Source organism: Populus euphratica, unplaced genomic scaffold (genome assembly GCF_000495115.2).
Source record: "Populus euphratica unplaced genomic scaffold, PopEup_1.0 scaffold1333.1, whole genome shotgun sequence".
NCBI lineage: Eukaryota > Viridiplantae > Streptophyta > Magnoliopsida > Malpighiales > Salicaceae > Populus > Populus euphratica.
This window is the reverse complement of record NW_011501182.1, coordinates 21,875-38,201: the sequence shown is the minus strand read 5'-3', so window position 1 is coordinate 38,201 and position 16,327 is coordinate 21,875. Positions and strand designations below refer to the sequence as shown.

Genomic DNA, 16,327 nt, shown 5'->3' with positions numbered 1-16,327 from the left:
TTTTTTGACAATAAATTTTTTTTATTAGCTATATAGTTCATTGAATAAAAAATAATAGCAATCATAAAAATATATTCACAAAACTATAATGATTTGAACTAAAAATAAAAATAAAAAATTTGTTATGAAAACCTAATTTTCTTATTCATGCATTGTTTTTGAAAAAAAATTATGATTTATATATTTTTTAATTAAAACATTATTATGATTGTGAAAATAAGTTTCAATAAAAAAAATTAAAAAACATAATTTATTATTTTTACACACCTAAAAAAAACAATTCAAGAACAAAAATTTTGAGATTCTTTTTATTAGAGAATGTTAATAAATAAGTATTTTTAAAATAAGTATTAATGAGAAAATTATTTTAAAATTTTTTCTTATTAGGCTAATACATAATTATTTATAAAACAATCAATAACATCATCATAGAAAAAATCTAATATTCTTAAAAATAATAGCATGATTGGATACTCCATTAAATATTATTTCAATATATTGATTTGAAGGGATTTTTTATCCATTTATTTTAACAAGAAAAAATAAAGAGATATCTAAAAGAAGGTTAAGAGATATCTAAAAGAAGGTTAGGTGCGTTTGGTATTAATAGAACAAGTCATGCCCATGCACTTGTTTTATTTTTTTAACAAATTGATGACACATCTTTTGATCATAATATTTTTTATAGGGTAGATGATATGTCATTTATTTGGGTAGATTGTGCATCATTTATTTGATCAAATGATGCATCATTTTTTAATTTATTTTTGCCCACTTCTAGTAATAAAAAAATCAAGTTTGAGTTTTGGATCATATAAGTCTAATTTTTAACTTGTTTTCATCTAAAAATACCTTAATAATTTTAATAAACACATTTCAAATCCTAAAAAAAAAAAGAAATTCTAAAATGACCTTAAAAATATTAAAATCCAATTGAATAAAAAAAACTTTATGGGTAACTTATTATTTTTTATGATATTTTCAAAGAGAAAAACTAACTTTATTGAACTCCCCTTTCAAGTTTTAAAGGAAAACACTATTTTTGTTGAACATTTTTATCCACAAAGAACTTATTAACACATCCTTTTATGGATTGAAATGTAAAACAAATAAAATTTAGGAATAAAATGTGAATTCCTTAAAGCACAAGCACAAGGGTCAAAATAAGAAAATAAAAACTTTAGAGGCAAAATTGCACTTTTGTAAGCCATATGATTGTAAAAAAGAAAAATTGATAGATTCTCTTTATTTTTGTGTTGGTCCCTATTTTTAATTTTATTAATTGATAAAATTAAATTTTGATTTTGTAAAATTAAACATTAATTTGATACTAGAACTTTTATTGATATTGCAAATACAATGTAGCATGTAAAAATAAATAAATTTTTAAGCTTATAGATATATAAATATAATGGAAAGGATGAAATTAAAAGAAAAGTTTAATGATAAGAAAATAATTATTCAAATACTAAAAATACCAAACTCATTAGCAATGTTATATTCTATAGCTGAAGAGTCACCACACTAATTGAAACAATAAATAATACTTTTTTTTAGTTATTTTTTTTTAATATAACTTAAAATATATAATTAATTAAAAAAACTAAAACGCGTGAGGGATTTACTATAGATCCCCTTGTATGGCACTATGAACAAACATATCACAGTATCATTTTTTTCATTTGGCTTTTATTGAACCAATTATAAGTTAATTTATCAGGGGAGAGTGAGATTAAAAGACAGGCAACTAAATATAAACCATGAATGAAATGAGTGACTTTAAAAGTTTAGGAAAAATATTTACTTTAGTCTCTATACTTTACAAATTATAGATATTGAATCTATTTAGTTTTCAAAATTAAAGAGAAAAATCAATTTTGATCTCAAATTATATTTTTTTTATTTTTTAGTCTTTGATACGAGAAATGTAAGAAAAAGTCATTGGAATCCAATATCAGAGAAAACAAATTTCCATAGCCCCGATTATAACTATTAAAATGGTTGAAATTAGTGTCAAATTATTCTTTTTAATGACAGGGCTCACGTTAGGGAGTTTTTTTTACCTTGAAATTGTCAAGAAAAACAAATATAATCGGGGTAAGATTTTTTGTTTCGAGTTGATTTTGAGTTTTAAAATAGTTTTTTGAGGATATGAATAAGTTTATCAAGTTGTTTATGATGTTTTTTAGTGTTTTAGATAAAAAATAGGTTGAAAATTCAGATTTTGAACCGAAAAAACCAATAACTTTGTTTTTTTGGACACCACAACAACCAGAAACTGGAGAATACAAACAACGCATTGTCAAACTTTAATTTTTTTAAAAAAAATTAGGCTAAACTTTTATATGAAAAAAAGAGGGCTTTTTTTAAAATTAGGGTAAACTTTTATATGAAAAAAAGAGGGCTTAGCTGCGTTGACCTTAACAAAATGGATCAAGTAGGCTGACCTGACTTTTTATTTTTTTAAAAATTATTATTTATATTTATATTGAGATTAATGCCCCTTATGTATTTTATTTTGTTTAGGAAGTTTTTTTTTTAAATGACAGTAATTTTATATGCATTTAATTTTTGAAGAGGTTTTTTTGATTTATCTGTATTTTTTTGTCTTTTGCGCATAAAAACTTTATTTTTAAAATAAAAATATTTATTCTCAAATAATATTTATAATATATGTAGCCATGCATATTTTTATTTTTTATTTTATTTTATTTAATCAATTTAATGCATGTGTGTATTTTTATTATTATTTAATTGAATAAAAAAATTATTTTAATAAATAAATTTAGCAAATACAATAGGGTAAATATATTATCTTGTAAAATTAAATATCTTGATCTACACATATATCTTAATTTTTTAATTTTATTTTTAGTTAAAAAAGCCCTTTGCCAGTATCTGCTTTGGATACAAGGTAGGAGGAGAAGGTGAGAGACAGAAATAGTAACAATCAAGTAAGAAACATGACTTAAGAGAGGGTAAAAGAAAAGAAAAAAGAAAAGACTTAAGAGAGAGGGAAAATAAAAGAACATAAGCACAAAAGCCAGATAGTGCGAGATAATAAAGAGGAGAGAAGGAGGTGGGTTTGCCTGTTCAATAAAGCTAGGTAGCTAGCAAGTGATAATTTTTGCAAATGTCACAAGAGTCTCTAGAGATAAAGACGATTGAACAATGGAAATGGTCAGAAATGCAAGGCCTTGAGCTCGTGTCTGAGCCTCCTCCTGATCCCTCTTCTCACTCCCACCCCTCTAAAATCACACCAACAACACCAAGTCTAACATTATACACAAACTCAACGGACCAACTGCAACAACAACAACAAAGTGTAGTTGAGAGAAGAGAAATGGAAAGCACAGAGCCAAAGAAAGGTGGGACTTCTAGTAGTAGTGGTGGTGGTGGCGGCAATGGAGAGAAGCCGGGTGATGTGGCTCTAGTTGGATTTGGAGAGCTGTTTAGATTTGCTGATGGTTTAGATTATGTGTTGATGGGAATTGGGTCAATGGGTGCATTTGTACACGGATGTTCTTTGCCTCTCTTTCTTCGGTTCTTTGCCGATCTTGTTAACTCTTTTGGCTCTAACGCCAATAACATGGATAAGATGATGCAAGAGGTTTTGAAGGTACTTGATTCAAACAAACAATTCATGAAAAGTACTAATAAGCAGCATCCTTTTTCATGTTAACATATTGACAAATGTGAACAATAATGTAACTTTGTGGTTTTGAGTTTTGCAGTACGCATTTTACTTTCTTATCGTTGGTGCTGCCATTTGGGCATCTTCATGGGCAGGTAGGTTCTGTTGCAGTTGCCTGGTTTGTTTTGATATTGGTTTCTATTGTTTGGATATGCTAATCAACAATAATGGAATTGAAAGAAAGCTTGAGTTTTGGATGCAGAAATATCATGTTGGATGTGGACTGGAGAGAGGCAATCAACAAAGATGAGGATCAAGTACCTAGAAGCAGCGTTAAACCAGGACATTCAATACTTTGACACCGAGGTTCGGACCTCAGACGTTGTTTTTGCCATTAACACTGATGCAGTGATGGTCCAAGATGCCATTAGTGAGAAGGTAAAAACTGAACAAGAACAACTCTGTTTCATCATTCCTAATTACCCCCTCCCCCCCTTTTTGTCTAAAATTGTCTGACGTCGTCTTTTTTTTTTGGTTTTTGTGCAGCTGGGTAATTTTATTCACTATATGGCAACATTTGTTTCTGGATTTGTGGTGGGTTTCACCGCTGTGTGGCAATTGGCACTGGTTACTCTGGCAGTGGTTCCACTCATTGCTGTGATTGGAGCCATCCACACCACCACATTAGCCAAACTCTCTGGCAAGAGCCAAGAAGCTTTATCACAGGCTGGAAACATTGTAGAGCAGGTATCAAAAAATTGCAACTTTACTCTGTGATTTAGTTTCAAATTGTAGAAGATTGGAGCTCAAGTTACTTAGTGAGAATCTTTCCCGGTTGTATTATATGGGTGTTTGCTAATTTGAAGCCAAATTGCAGACACTAGTCCAAATTCGGGTTGTTTTGGCATTTGTTGGGGAATCAAGAGCATTACAAGCCTACTCGTCAGCTTTGAAGGTCGCTCAAAGGATCGGTTACAAGAGTGGATTTTCTAAGGGAATGGGATTAGGTGCAACTTACTTTGTAGTTTTCTGTTGCTATGCTCTTCTTCTCTGGTATGGAGGTTATCTTGTTAGACATCGTTACACCAATGGAGGTCTAGCCATAGCTACCATGTTTGCAGTCATGATTGGAGGATTGTAAGCCCTTGATTTCATCTTGTAATGAAGTATAATATTTTGATACATTTATCAAATCAAATCTTGATTTGGCTAAAGTTTTGTTTTGTTGGCAGAGGTATAGGACAAGCTATCCCTAGCATGGGTGCATTTGCGAAAGCAAAAGTTGCAGCTGCAAAAATTTTCCGAATAATTGATCATAAGCCGGCTATTGATCGAAACAGTGAATCTGGGATAGAATTAGAGGCAGTTACTGGGCTTGTGGAGCTCAATAATGTAGATTTTGCATACCCATCAAGGCCAGACGTTCGAATTCTGAACAATTTTTCACTTAATGTCCCAGCTGGAAAGACCATAGCTTTAGTTGGCAGCAGTGGCTCTGGTAAAAGCACTGTAGTCTCACTCATTGAGAGATTCTATGATCCCAACTCAGGTAAATTGTGCTATATTTTCATTCTTAGTAAATAAACTACAGTAGACAATTACATCTTGTGAAAAATGTCAATGTTTAAATTGACAGAATTAATGTATAACTGCCAACTGAAGTAAATTTGCTTCTTTCGTTCAACCAGTACATGTGGATCTGAAAGTTTTAGCACAAGTATTCTATTGATAAAACAAAGTTTTTGCAGGACAAGTACTGCTAGATGGGCATGACATTAAGACTTTAAAGCTGCGATGGTTGAGACAACAGATAGGGCTTGTTAGCCAAGAGCCTGCCTTGTTTGCAACAACCATCAAGGAAAATATACTACTGGGAAGGCCTGATGCAGATCAAGTTGAGATCGAAGAAGCTGCCAGAGTTGCAAATGCCCATTCATTCATTATCAAGCTACCTGATGGCTTTGACACTCAGGTAAGTTGGTTTTAAATGTGCTGTGGCCTGTGAATATTGGGTAAGAAATTGACAATGGGTGCTTAACCAACTAGGTTGTCTAACCTTGTTAAGTGCCTATTTAACTTGCTGTCATAATTATCTATTTTCTTTACACATGTGGAATAACTGAACTTAAATCCCCTGAGTAAATTTGAATCAAATCCTTTAAGAAAGAAATAACAACTGAACTAACCCTCTGCAAGGTAAAATACTTTGTGGCAGGTGGGGTAAAACTAGTTCATTCAAGAATGTGAAATGAAATGATAGATCCTGACCGGTGGTCAGTGGAGATCACAGTAGTTGGATTTATTTTTTATGCCATATAATTTGCCACTTCTATAGAGTACAGTATTAAAAGATTGAATGATTTATTTGGTCAACAAACTCAGCCTAACATTGTCGGATTTCTTATTAGAAGTCAATGTGGGAATGCGTTTTGGTCAGGCATGCATTTGATAGAAGTAACATGCTATAGTCAACATTGCATGTGCAAATGTAAGGTTTTATATACTTATGCAGAAATAAGGAGGAAATAAACTTAGAGAGAGGATATATCAAGAAGAAGGCAATACTAAAATAAAAATAAATGAAAGGCATGATGTCATCATTAAATGAAAGGCATGGGTCTTTACAAAACTCCACTACATTAGAAGGCCAATAAGAATCTCTATGATGTTGACGTTGGAGGTAGATAAGTACTTGAAGACCACAAGTGGGAAGACATAGCTGAGAGAAGAATGAATTAATATTCATGAAGAAATTACTCGTTTGAATACTAGTTAATCAGCTAAACTATAAGCTACACAATGTCTTTCAAGGAAAAAAAAAAGAATTAACATTAGCATATTATTGGCAAGAAAGTCGTAATTTACAACGGACCTAGGGAAAAATTCAAAGAAATAAACTGAAGGAAAATTCTGTCAATGTGCCTATGCTGATACAATTATGCCTGAAAAGGTAATCACATTATGCTTTGACCAGTTGGTGAGTAATTGCATGAAAATGGAATTATCAAATATTTTTCTCCAATCCAGTCTTATTTTGGAATATGATTTCTCAATTTTTTTGTTTCTTTTTTCTACTTTTATTGGAATCATTGGTAATTGATAAAAAAATCATGTAGAAATTCAACAGAGCACACAGCACTTGTTTTAAAGGATTTGAAAATTGCAGGTAGGTGAGAGAGGACTGCAGCTTTCTGGAGGGCAGAAGCAGAGAATAGCTATAGCCAGGGCTATGTTGAAAAACCCAGCAATTTTGCTTTTAGACGAGGCAACAAGTGCTTTGGATTCCGAGTCAGAAAAGCTTGTGCAAGAGGCCCTTGACAGGTTCATGATTGGTAGGACTACTCTTGTCATTGCCCATCGGCTCTCCACCATACGCAAGGCTGACCTTGTTGCTGTACTCCAGCAGGGTAGTGTTAGTGAAATAGGAACACATGATGAGCTCATTGCTAAAGGAGAAAATGGTGTGTACGCTAAGCTCATCAGAATGCAGGAGATGGCACATGAAACAGCTCTAAACAATGCCAGAAAGAGCAGTGCAAGGTAGGTTCCATCAATTTATTCCTCATTTGAATATTTGATCATTCTAATTTGGTATGTCTTTTGTTCCTAAAACATGCAAATGTTTTTATGGACAAGCCTTTAGTTTACCACTTAATGCTGTTCTTTATTGCAGGCCTTCTAGTGCCAGGAACTCTGTAAGCTCACCAATAATTGCCCGTAATTCTTCATATGGACGATCACCATACTCACGAAGGCTTTCTGACTTTTCTACCTCTGATTTTAGTCTCTCCCTTGATGCCCCATTCCCCAATTACCGACTTGAAAAACTTGCTTTCAAGGAGCAAGCTAGTTCCTTTTGGCGCCTTGCAAAGATGAATTCTCCTGAATGGGTCTATGCCTTGGTTGGTTCTATTGGGTCTGTTATTTGTGGTTCCCTTAGCGCCTTCTTTGCATATGTTCTTAGCGCTGTACTCAGCATCTATTATAATCCGAACCATGCTTATATGAGCAGAGAAATTGCAAAATACTGCTATTTGCTAATTGGGCTCTCATCAGCTTCCCTGATATTCAATACACTACAGCATTCCTTTTGGGATATTGTGGGAGAAAACCTTACAAAACGAGTGAGGGAGAAAATGCTGACAGCAGTGCTAAAAAATGAAATGGCATGGTTTGATCAGGAAGAAAATGAGAGTGCTAGGATTGCAGCAAGATTGGCTCTCGATGCAAACAATGTCAGATCAGCCATTGGAGACAGAATTTCAGTGATTGTACAGAATACAGCACTCTTGCTAGTTGCTTGCACTGTGGGGTTTGTTTTGCAGTGGCGTCTTGCTCTTGTCCTCATCGCTGTCTTCCCTTTGGTTGTTGCAGCCACTGTTCTACAGGTTTGTTTCTCTGACCAGTTCTTCAGTAATGTCACTTGTAATCAGATTATTGAGAAGCTACTGTCAGCAGTAAATTGTTCACTTGATCTTGGCTTTTGGTAACAATACTGAAAGAATTATGTAGGATGGAAATGATATGTTTCAGAGATGGACATATTGATTCCTTTTTTAATTATCTTATGATTCATCAGAAGAGTTCTATACATCCATTGACAAATCCAAATGGGTTTATGATGTTTCATACGTTAAATGTGGTTTTCATTTTCTGTAAAAGCCAGATGTGATCTAAAATTTTCATCCCTTATGTTAGGTGTGTGAAATAATTCACTTTAATTAACTTTTTCTGATTTTTTTTTGGGGCTCTGATTGTTAACAGAAAATGTTCATGAATGGTTTCTCGGGAGACCTAGAGGCTGCCCATTCGAAGGCTACACAACTGGCTGGAGAGGCCATAGCCAATGTGAGGACTGTTGCTGCCTTCAATTCAGAGGCAAAAATAGTGGGTCTTTTCTCTTCCAATCTTGAAACACCTTTACGCCGTTGCTTTTGGAAGGGACAGATTGCAGGAAGTGGATTTGGGATAGCACAGTTTTCTCTTTATGCTTCTTATGCTCTTGGTCTTTGGTATGCATCCTGGCTTGTGAAGCATGGAATCTCTGATTTCTCTAATACAATTCGAGTTTTTATGGTCCTCATGGTCTCTGCCAATGGTGCAGCTGAGACATTAACCTTGGCTCCTGACTTCATTAAGGGTGGTCGAGCCATGCGCTCAGTCTTCGACCTGCTTGACCGCAAAACTGAAATTGAACCTGATGATCCAGATGCCACCCCAGTTCCTGACCGTCTTCGTGGAGAAGTTGAACTAAAGCATGTAGACTTTTCTTATCCCACTCGCCCTGACATTCCAGTTTTCCGTGACCTCAATCTTCGTGCACGAGCTGGCAAAATTCTTGCCCTTGTGGGTCCTAGTGGATGTGGTAAGAGCTCTGTCATTGCTCTCATACAGAGATTCTATGAGCCATCATCCGGGCGTGTGATGATTGATGGAAAGGACATTAGGAAATATAATCTCAAGTCCCTGAGGAAGCACATTGCAGTAGTCCCTCAAGAGCCTTGCCTCTTTGCTACTACCATTTATGAAAATATTGCTTACGGGAATGAGTCAACAACTGAGGCTGAAATTATTGAAGCTGCTACTTTGGCCAATGCTGATAAGTTCATATCTTCATTGCCAGATGGGTACAAAACATTCGTAGGGGAGAGGGGAGTTCAGTTATCCGGTGGACAGAAGCAAAGAGTTGCCATTGCCCGGGCTTTAATAAGGAAGGCTGAGCTCATGCTACTTGATGAAGCAACAAGTGCACTAGATGCAGAATCTGAGAGGTCTGTCCAGGAAGCTCTGGACCGTGCTTGCTCGGGAAAGACCACAATTGTTGTTGCTCACCGGCTATCAACTATAAGGAATGCCCATGTCATTGCTGTAATCGATGATGGTAAAGTAGCAGAGCAAGGATCCCACTCGCATCTATTGAAAAATTATCCTGATGGGTCTTATGCCCGCATGATACAGTTACAAAGGTTCACACATAGCCAAGTCATTGGAATGGCATCAGGATCAAGTTCCTCAACTAGACCTATAGATGATGGAGAGAAGGAAGGCTAGTATGGTTAAAAAAGAAAACACCAGTAACAGGATTATATCCCATACAACCCCATGTGATTTTTTTGGGTTTTTGTTTCCGTTTTAATGTTATGGTATAGTAGTATAGTATATGTATCATTTTTTTTTTCTTTTTTACCACAGATTTGCTAATCTTATGAATATTTCTAAGGAAATGACAACGATGAATACTCCGGCAAGATTAAAATTCATGGAAGCATCCTTTGAGCATTTGTTTTGTCGCCCATGCTTTAACAAAAGACGCATAATGGCCAGAAACGTACCCAGTGTTGGAAAATAATTGAGAGAGAGGTGTCAAGGCATTACCTGCGTGTTAATGTACGATGAGGACATGTAATATCGAATACAAACGTGTCCAAACTTGTAATGTTAATCAAATCATGCATGGAATCCTGATTATATTTGCTACAATGATCAATGAGCTGTGTCTTTGTAATGAGGCCACAAGGGGTATCCTGAATGTTAGGATTCCATCACTTTCCGACACTGATACAAAGGAAAAGGAGGACCCGAATGGCAATGAATCATGTAGACCTCAATACTAATAACGTATTGGAAAATTATACATCACAGCCCACACTTTAAGGTGATGAGCTCTTGGCGATTAGAAATCATCCAATCTTGAGCTCTATAGGATGCGTATCTATTTTATGATTTGGCTTGTGGGGAACGAAATTGAGTGTCGAAGCTCACATGGAGGTGGATTGCGTATGTGTCATTTGAGTTTTGAAGGACAAGATAGAAGAAACAGGAAAAATACTCCAAAAAATGGACCTGATTGAAATCAGTAAATCATGCACCTTCAACCATTAGTAGAAGCTGGTGCAGGTGGATAAGCGGTAGAGAGAAGTTTAGGATATGGCATTTGGAAAATGACAGCAAGGGAGATGAAAGTGTTAGATCATGGCTTCATGGGATGCTACGTCTCTGTGTGCTTTGTGTGGACCATACCTAATCCCTTTGCATTAAAGAAACATATGGATGCTAAGTAGCGACAGACGGGCTTTAATGGTGCACTTGTTTTCAAGTGCTCAAGATCTGTATTTTGCTTGTGGATTGACATTGGGTGATGACACCCTGTCAAGTGCTGACAACAAGTCTACAACTGATGCTTCTTGTCCGAATTGGAAGTTGCAAATACTTAAAACAATGGAAGGGACAAGAATACCTGAAAGATATAGTGAACTGCTCATAAAGAGGTCAAAATGATTTTGCATTCAGGATTCAGGTGATACATCCATCTGGCTGCAGCATGCGCTGTTCTCTGTAAAGATTTCTTTTTTCCTCTTATACCGTTCAAGTGTCCATTGGTCTTACAATTATTACTTCACTGCAAAGGTCTTCTTAGTGTGACAGTGTGGATGCAGCTGACACACCCAACCCACCTTGCATTTGAATACAAAAGCAATCCACCAAAGCCACCGCCAGAAAGTATATATTAGACAGAAACATTAAGAAACAAAAGAAAAGAAAACCCGATGTTATCAAGATTTCCAAGTTCTACCTAACCTAATAAAAATGATAGGACTTCGGTAGCTCATATCTTCAGGAGCAAAGCTGCTGTTTCTACTAACAGAAACCAATACTGTGACCTTCCACCTTTCCCTCATTGATTGAAATAAAACGCAATAAACCCAAATAAAATAAGAAATTCATGCAATTGAAAGAGGTTTACTGTCAACCTATAAACTTAAGGGATGATACCTAATTGGCTATATAGCATATGTATGCCATTTAGATTTCTAGCTTTCACCTCACAGAAAGGGCGATGCTAGCTAGCAACAACAATTGCTCTGACACTCTCTCCTGGACATTTGCTTATTCAGAAGGGGGAAAAAAAAAAAAACCTTGAGCACAGCTTTAACTTGTTTTTCAGGTTTAAAAGTAAGGGATAACTGCTAAACACAAATTTCTTGTTATTTTTTATAATTATGGACGCTATCCCCTGTTCATATCCATTGCCGAATTCTTGAATCTCCTTTAGGATCTCTCTGTCACGTCCTCTCCAGGAAATATTTTGTTCGAGAAAATCCTTCACTTGCAGTTCATTTGACAATCTCCAAAGACGGGAGAATCAGTCTTTTCTTTCTTTCTTTTTGTTTGATAAACAAAATTGAGCTCTTAAACATTTGCAGATGCATTTCACAAATCCTGTTTGCAGGCTCTTGTGCTATTTTTCTGCTCCGTATGCTCTTCAATACCTTTCCAAAGGTAATATTTGCCAATTGTTGATTACTTGTTGCTGCAAACACATAATAAATTCTAATGACCCCATCACTCAACACATTCTCTCTTTTGAATGCTTCTGTTATGGTTTCAAATCTATAATCAGTAATAACTATGTTTTAATAACCCATTATCTATTGCCTTTGTTTTCTATTTTATGAATTTAAACAAAGAAATTAATTCAAAAGCCAAAAAATAGCTGAAAACAAAGCCAAAATGTTAAAATAGTTGGTTATTGGTGGTGGCTCCCTTGCACCTATCCATTCTTCACAAAATTGTTGAAACTTTCAATCAGGAAAGTAGTGGAATTCTTGCAATTGTCGTAGGGTATTAGCAGAGGAGGTAAAGCTATGCGGGAATTCAAAAAGGAATCAAAATTTGCACCTAGCGTCCCTGTCATACTACTTGAGGAGGACGAAAGAGAACGGAACTGGAATCTTTATGCGTGGATTCCTGGTTTTGCTAAACAAAATATAACATAAATAAAGTGTTTGACATGAGAGAGAAGGAGCGTCAAAATTGAGTGTTTTTCTTATCAAGCTAGAAGGTGTTTGCTTACACAATAATTTTTATTTTTAAAATGCATCATGTAAACATTATGTTTAATAATATTGAAACGTATTATTTTTATATGAGATTTTTTTTTAAAAAAAATGTTGGTTCATGAGAAGTAGCTAAAGATAAATATAATTTATTTAGATATTGTAAATAATATTAGATGAATTTCACTTGATATTATTAACGTGAAGAGTGTCGAATTATAACAACTTATATTTAAAGAAATTTTTTTTAAAATTATATTTTACTTGAAAAATTAATATTTAATATTATTTAATAATATTATATAAATTAAAAGAAAATTATATAATGACGAAGTATTTATGAAATTTGATCACAAATTCAATTTTTTCTAATAATATTTTATCTGATTTTGTTGCATACTCAAAAAGACATGAAAACTATCGTCCTTATCAGATGAATTTCATATATGATGAAATTGTAGATAATTTAATAGAATAATAAAAAATATTTAATATAAAATATTATTTATTTAATGATGTAATACTGGTAGTTAAATTTACAATATTTAAATTAAAAACCATCAATATATATATATATATATATTTTAATTATTTTGTAATATCAATTTAAAAAACATGTTTAACCAAACATCATTAAATATGTTTAACCAAACACATTAAATTATTTTTTATTCTATCATAATTTTAATTACAATTTTAATCAAATATATATAAATACCAAACCAATTTTAATAAAAAATACTTTCTGAGACAATTTTTTTCAAACAACTACAAAAATTATTAAATCTCCACTTTGCTAAAAATAATAAAAAATTATTAAACCAAACACACTTTGCTAAAAGTTTTGAAAAAACAGATGTAAAAGTTTTGGAAAAATAACATTTTTTTGCATAACTCCAGCATTTATTCTTGTTGCCCCTCATTGTTTCTTATTTTGTGTGCGCTTTTGGTCCAAGCAGTTCAGTCACAAAAAGTTTCTTAATGAATTTCCAGTAATCACCATAAAGTGCAGTGATAAATCCCGAGGTTCCCCAAGGTAACTCATAAACAGATTTAAAGCAAATGTTGGGCGAGACGAAAAGGCAAGATCATTGATCCGGAAGATCTCTGTTGCCATGGATTCTGATGATACGAGATGACAATGCGAGGGCCCAGTCGGAGATACAGGAGAGGGCCATATTAATTTGGAGGAGAGATTGTAGAAACATTTGTACAAGGCAAGAGTGAAGAGGTGGAGGTGACCAATTACTGGAAGAGCTGGTCTGCTTGGAGGAAGGTGGAGTTTAGTGTTGGTTGTTGCTTTGGTGAGCTTCTTGAAGATGAACTGGGGGAGAATGGTTAAGATCATGCAGAGGAGCAAGAAGATGTAATTATTAATGTGGATGTAAGTATTCATGTCGATAATTGAGGCCATCGTTATAGCATATAAATACCTGGTTATAACCCATTATTTCTATTAGCGATTCATAAAAATACGTTATTTCCTCAAAAAATTATTTTTTTTGTCACATGCTATATCCTCCTGTGATATTTTGATAAAATACCCTCAAAATTCTCTTAAGATTAGAACATCTGTAACCGGCAAAACAAGTTATGGGTTGCCTTTAAGTTTCACAAGCAGACGAGACATTCACTTTGCCTCCTTAGCCGACAACTACCGCCAGTTAAGAATTCACATTCATGTGCAGGTTGCTTTTGAAAATGTTATACTTTCCTTTCCTGTTTCTCACGTTCCAACAAATTAACAAAATCCTAAAACTAAAGTTGGGCACATATGAATGGCGCTGACGAGCAGCTCGATAGTCAGTGAAGGGTTTGCTCCCTCTAAAATTTCGCGCTTGCCTCTTCTACCATCTCCACTGGGGCAAAACTCCACGACACCCAATTAGCCCATTTCACTAAAAATCTCTTGTGATCTTAAGTGCCTTTTTTTTCTTTTTTAAAATACACCAAGGAAAATTAAAGCACACATCTCAAAGTGCAGGCTTGAGGTATTGGGGACTATAAAGAAAGTTGAGGTATGATCCCAATTTGTAAATACATAAACCACTTATATTAGCTTCCAAGCAAAATTTACCCGGCAATCCTGAGTAGTGTAGTTGAACTAGTTAGATTCTAGGTGATGAAAACTATAAGATAATGAAGAGCAGCATCCAAATCAAAAATTGCAAGAAGACAACCAAATTAAGTCCACTCCGAAGCCAACCATCATTAATGAAGTCTTCAGAAACTTTGAATCTGATCATTAAAGTCTACTGCAATTAATGGAGTGAATTTGATCACTGTTCGAATCTAGACATTTTATCTTTATTCTTGCATTCTAATTACTATGTTATCTGGGAGTTTTAATAGTAGCTTTAATGATTTGTTACTATATTTAGTTTGTTGTAACCGCAGAAGAATGATAATGAATTTTGCTTAGGTATCTAGTTCAGAATTCCCCTTAAATTCTGGATTTAACGATCGTCTTGTTGAACGATATCAACAATCTTGGTCTCCATGATCGAAATCACGAACCATCAACGTTTTGTGCTGCGTCAGGTGGTATCAGAGTCAGGTCTTGTGATGGCTGGGCAAGATAATGATACTGGAGAACGTCTTACAAGGATAAAGCAGAGTGTAGAAGGAATGGCTAGGAGCATTGAGATGTTGAATGAACTTGTCAGAGGTAAGCAAATCAACGCCCCACCCCCATAAGTCCAGAGAGCAGCCTCTATAGTTGCAAGGGAAAGACCGAACTTGCGTGAGGAACATGTTGTCCCTCTATATATTGAACTTGAAGATGAAAATGAAGAGGGCCTTGGAGGTGAATTCAGACCACGTGCTAGAAATGGGGTCCAACTAGGTGATTCCTATCAAATGAAGGCTGATCTACCTTTTTTCAGCGGTGTCGTAGATATTGAGTAGTTTCTTAATTTGATGGATACATAAAGTGGAGCATTTCTTCGATATTATGAGGATTGAAGCTGGAACGTAAGGTGGATTTTGTACCTTATAAATTACGTGGAGGTGCTGGTGCGTGGTGGCAGCGTCACCAAGACTTGTTGAGATCAAGATGACAGCTCCTATTCGGAATTGGACTCAGATGAAAACGCTCTTAAAGGGTCGTTTTCTTCCATTAGATTATGAACAAGTCCATTTTCAATGTCTTCATAACTGTTTTCAAGGTACACGTTCAGTGTCTGCTTATACCGAGGAGTTTTTACGCTTGCAAGCTAGACGCAATTATTCAACAATGTTATTTACCATTATCTTTGGGAAAGACTTACATATTTGAAATTCTTTGTGATGTTGTAGAGATGGACGCTTGTCACGTTCTTCTAGGCAGGCCACGGCAGTTTGATGTAGATGCAACTCACAGAAGAAGGGACAACACGTATGTTTTCTCTTGGAATGACAAGTGGACAGTAGTGGTTCCCAGTCATCACAACAGCGTTTTACCAAAGGTGGAAGGGAGGAATCTACTGTCGATGGCTCTTAAAGAGGATGAATTTGTGGAAGACATGAAGAAAGCCAAAACTTGTGTTTGTTTAATAATGAAAGGAATGGAGCAAGTTATACCAACTTTACATGACATGGTTAAAAGATTAATATTTTTTTTTTAAGTATAGAAGTGTCGAAGTAATAAATAACCCGACAAGATCGAGATCGAACTACAGGAAAGTTAATTTTATAAATTATAGATAATAATAATACAACAATAATAGTAACAATAACAATAATAATAATGGTAGTAGTAGTAGTAATAGTAATAATAATAATAAAGAAGAAGAAGAAGAAGTTGATAAGAACTTTGAGATGGAAGATTAACGTAAAGATTAAATAATGATAACAATAAATATTAAGGTTAGAGAAT

General features: G+C 34.5%; 1 protein-coding gene across 2 annotated transcripts; it reads left to right on the top strand.

Annotated features, from left to right (window-relative positions):
• The first annotated feature begins 2,904 nt into the window (after window positions 1–2,904).
• On the top strand, window positions 2,905–10,140 carry LOC105117396 (ABC transporter B family member 1-like). 2 transcript variants are annotated; one of them, XM_011015048.1, is made up of 11 exons: window positions 2,905–3,619; window positions 3,735–3,789; window positions 3,897–4,072; window positions 4,181–4,381; window positions 4,512–4,771; window positions 4,867–5,183; window positions 5,383–5,606; window positions 6,801–7,174; window positions 7,308–8,022; window positions 8,399–9,715; window positions 9,995–10,140. In XM_011015048.1, exons 1-10 carry the CDS (start codon window positions 3,134–3,136, stop codon window positions 9,683–9,685), a joined length of 4,095 nt encoding a protein of 1,364 aa, XP_011013350.1. In that variant the 5' UTR covers window positions 2,905–3,133; the 3' UTR covers window positions 9,686–9,715; window positions 9,995–10,140. The 2 variants fall into 2 exon arrangements, with proteins under 2 accessions (XP_011013350.1, XP_011013349.1); XM_011015047.1 differs by lacking the exon at window positions 9,995–10,140 and having other exon boundaries at window positions 2,906–3,619; window positions 8,399–9,913.
• Window positions 10,141–16,327: the final 6,187 nt, after the last annotated feature.

Bases quoted from the DNA above. Each gene is read 5' to 3' on its own strand.
- LOC105117396 (XM_011015048.1), top strand. From the start codon at position 3,134: ATGTCACAAGAGTCTCTAGAGATAAAGACGATTGAACAATGGAAATGG. The intron at 4,073-4,180 runs GTAAAAACTGAA...GTTTTTGTGCAG, and splicing joins AAGATGCCATTAGTGAGAAG to CTGGGTAATTTTATTCACTA. The intron at 8,023-8,398 runs GTTTGTTTCTCT...GATTGTTAACAG, and splicing joins TTGCAGCCACTGTTCTACAG to AAAATGTTCATGAATGGTTT.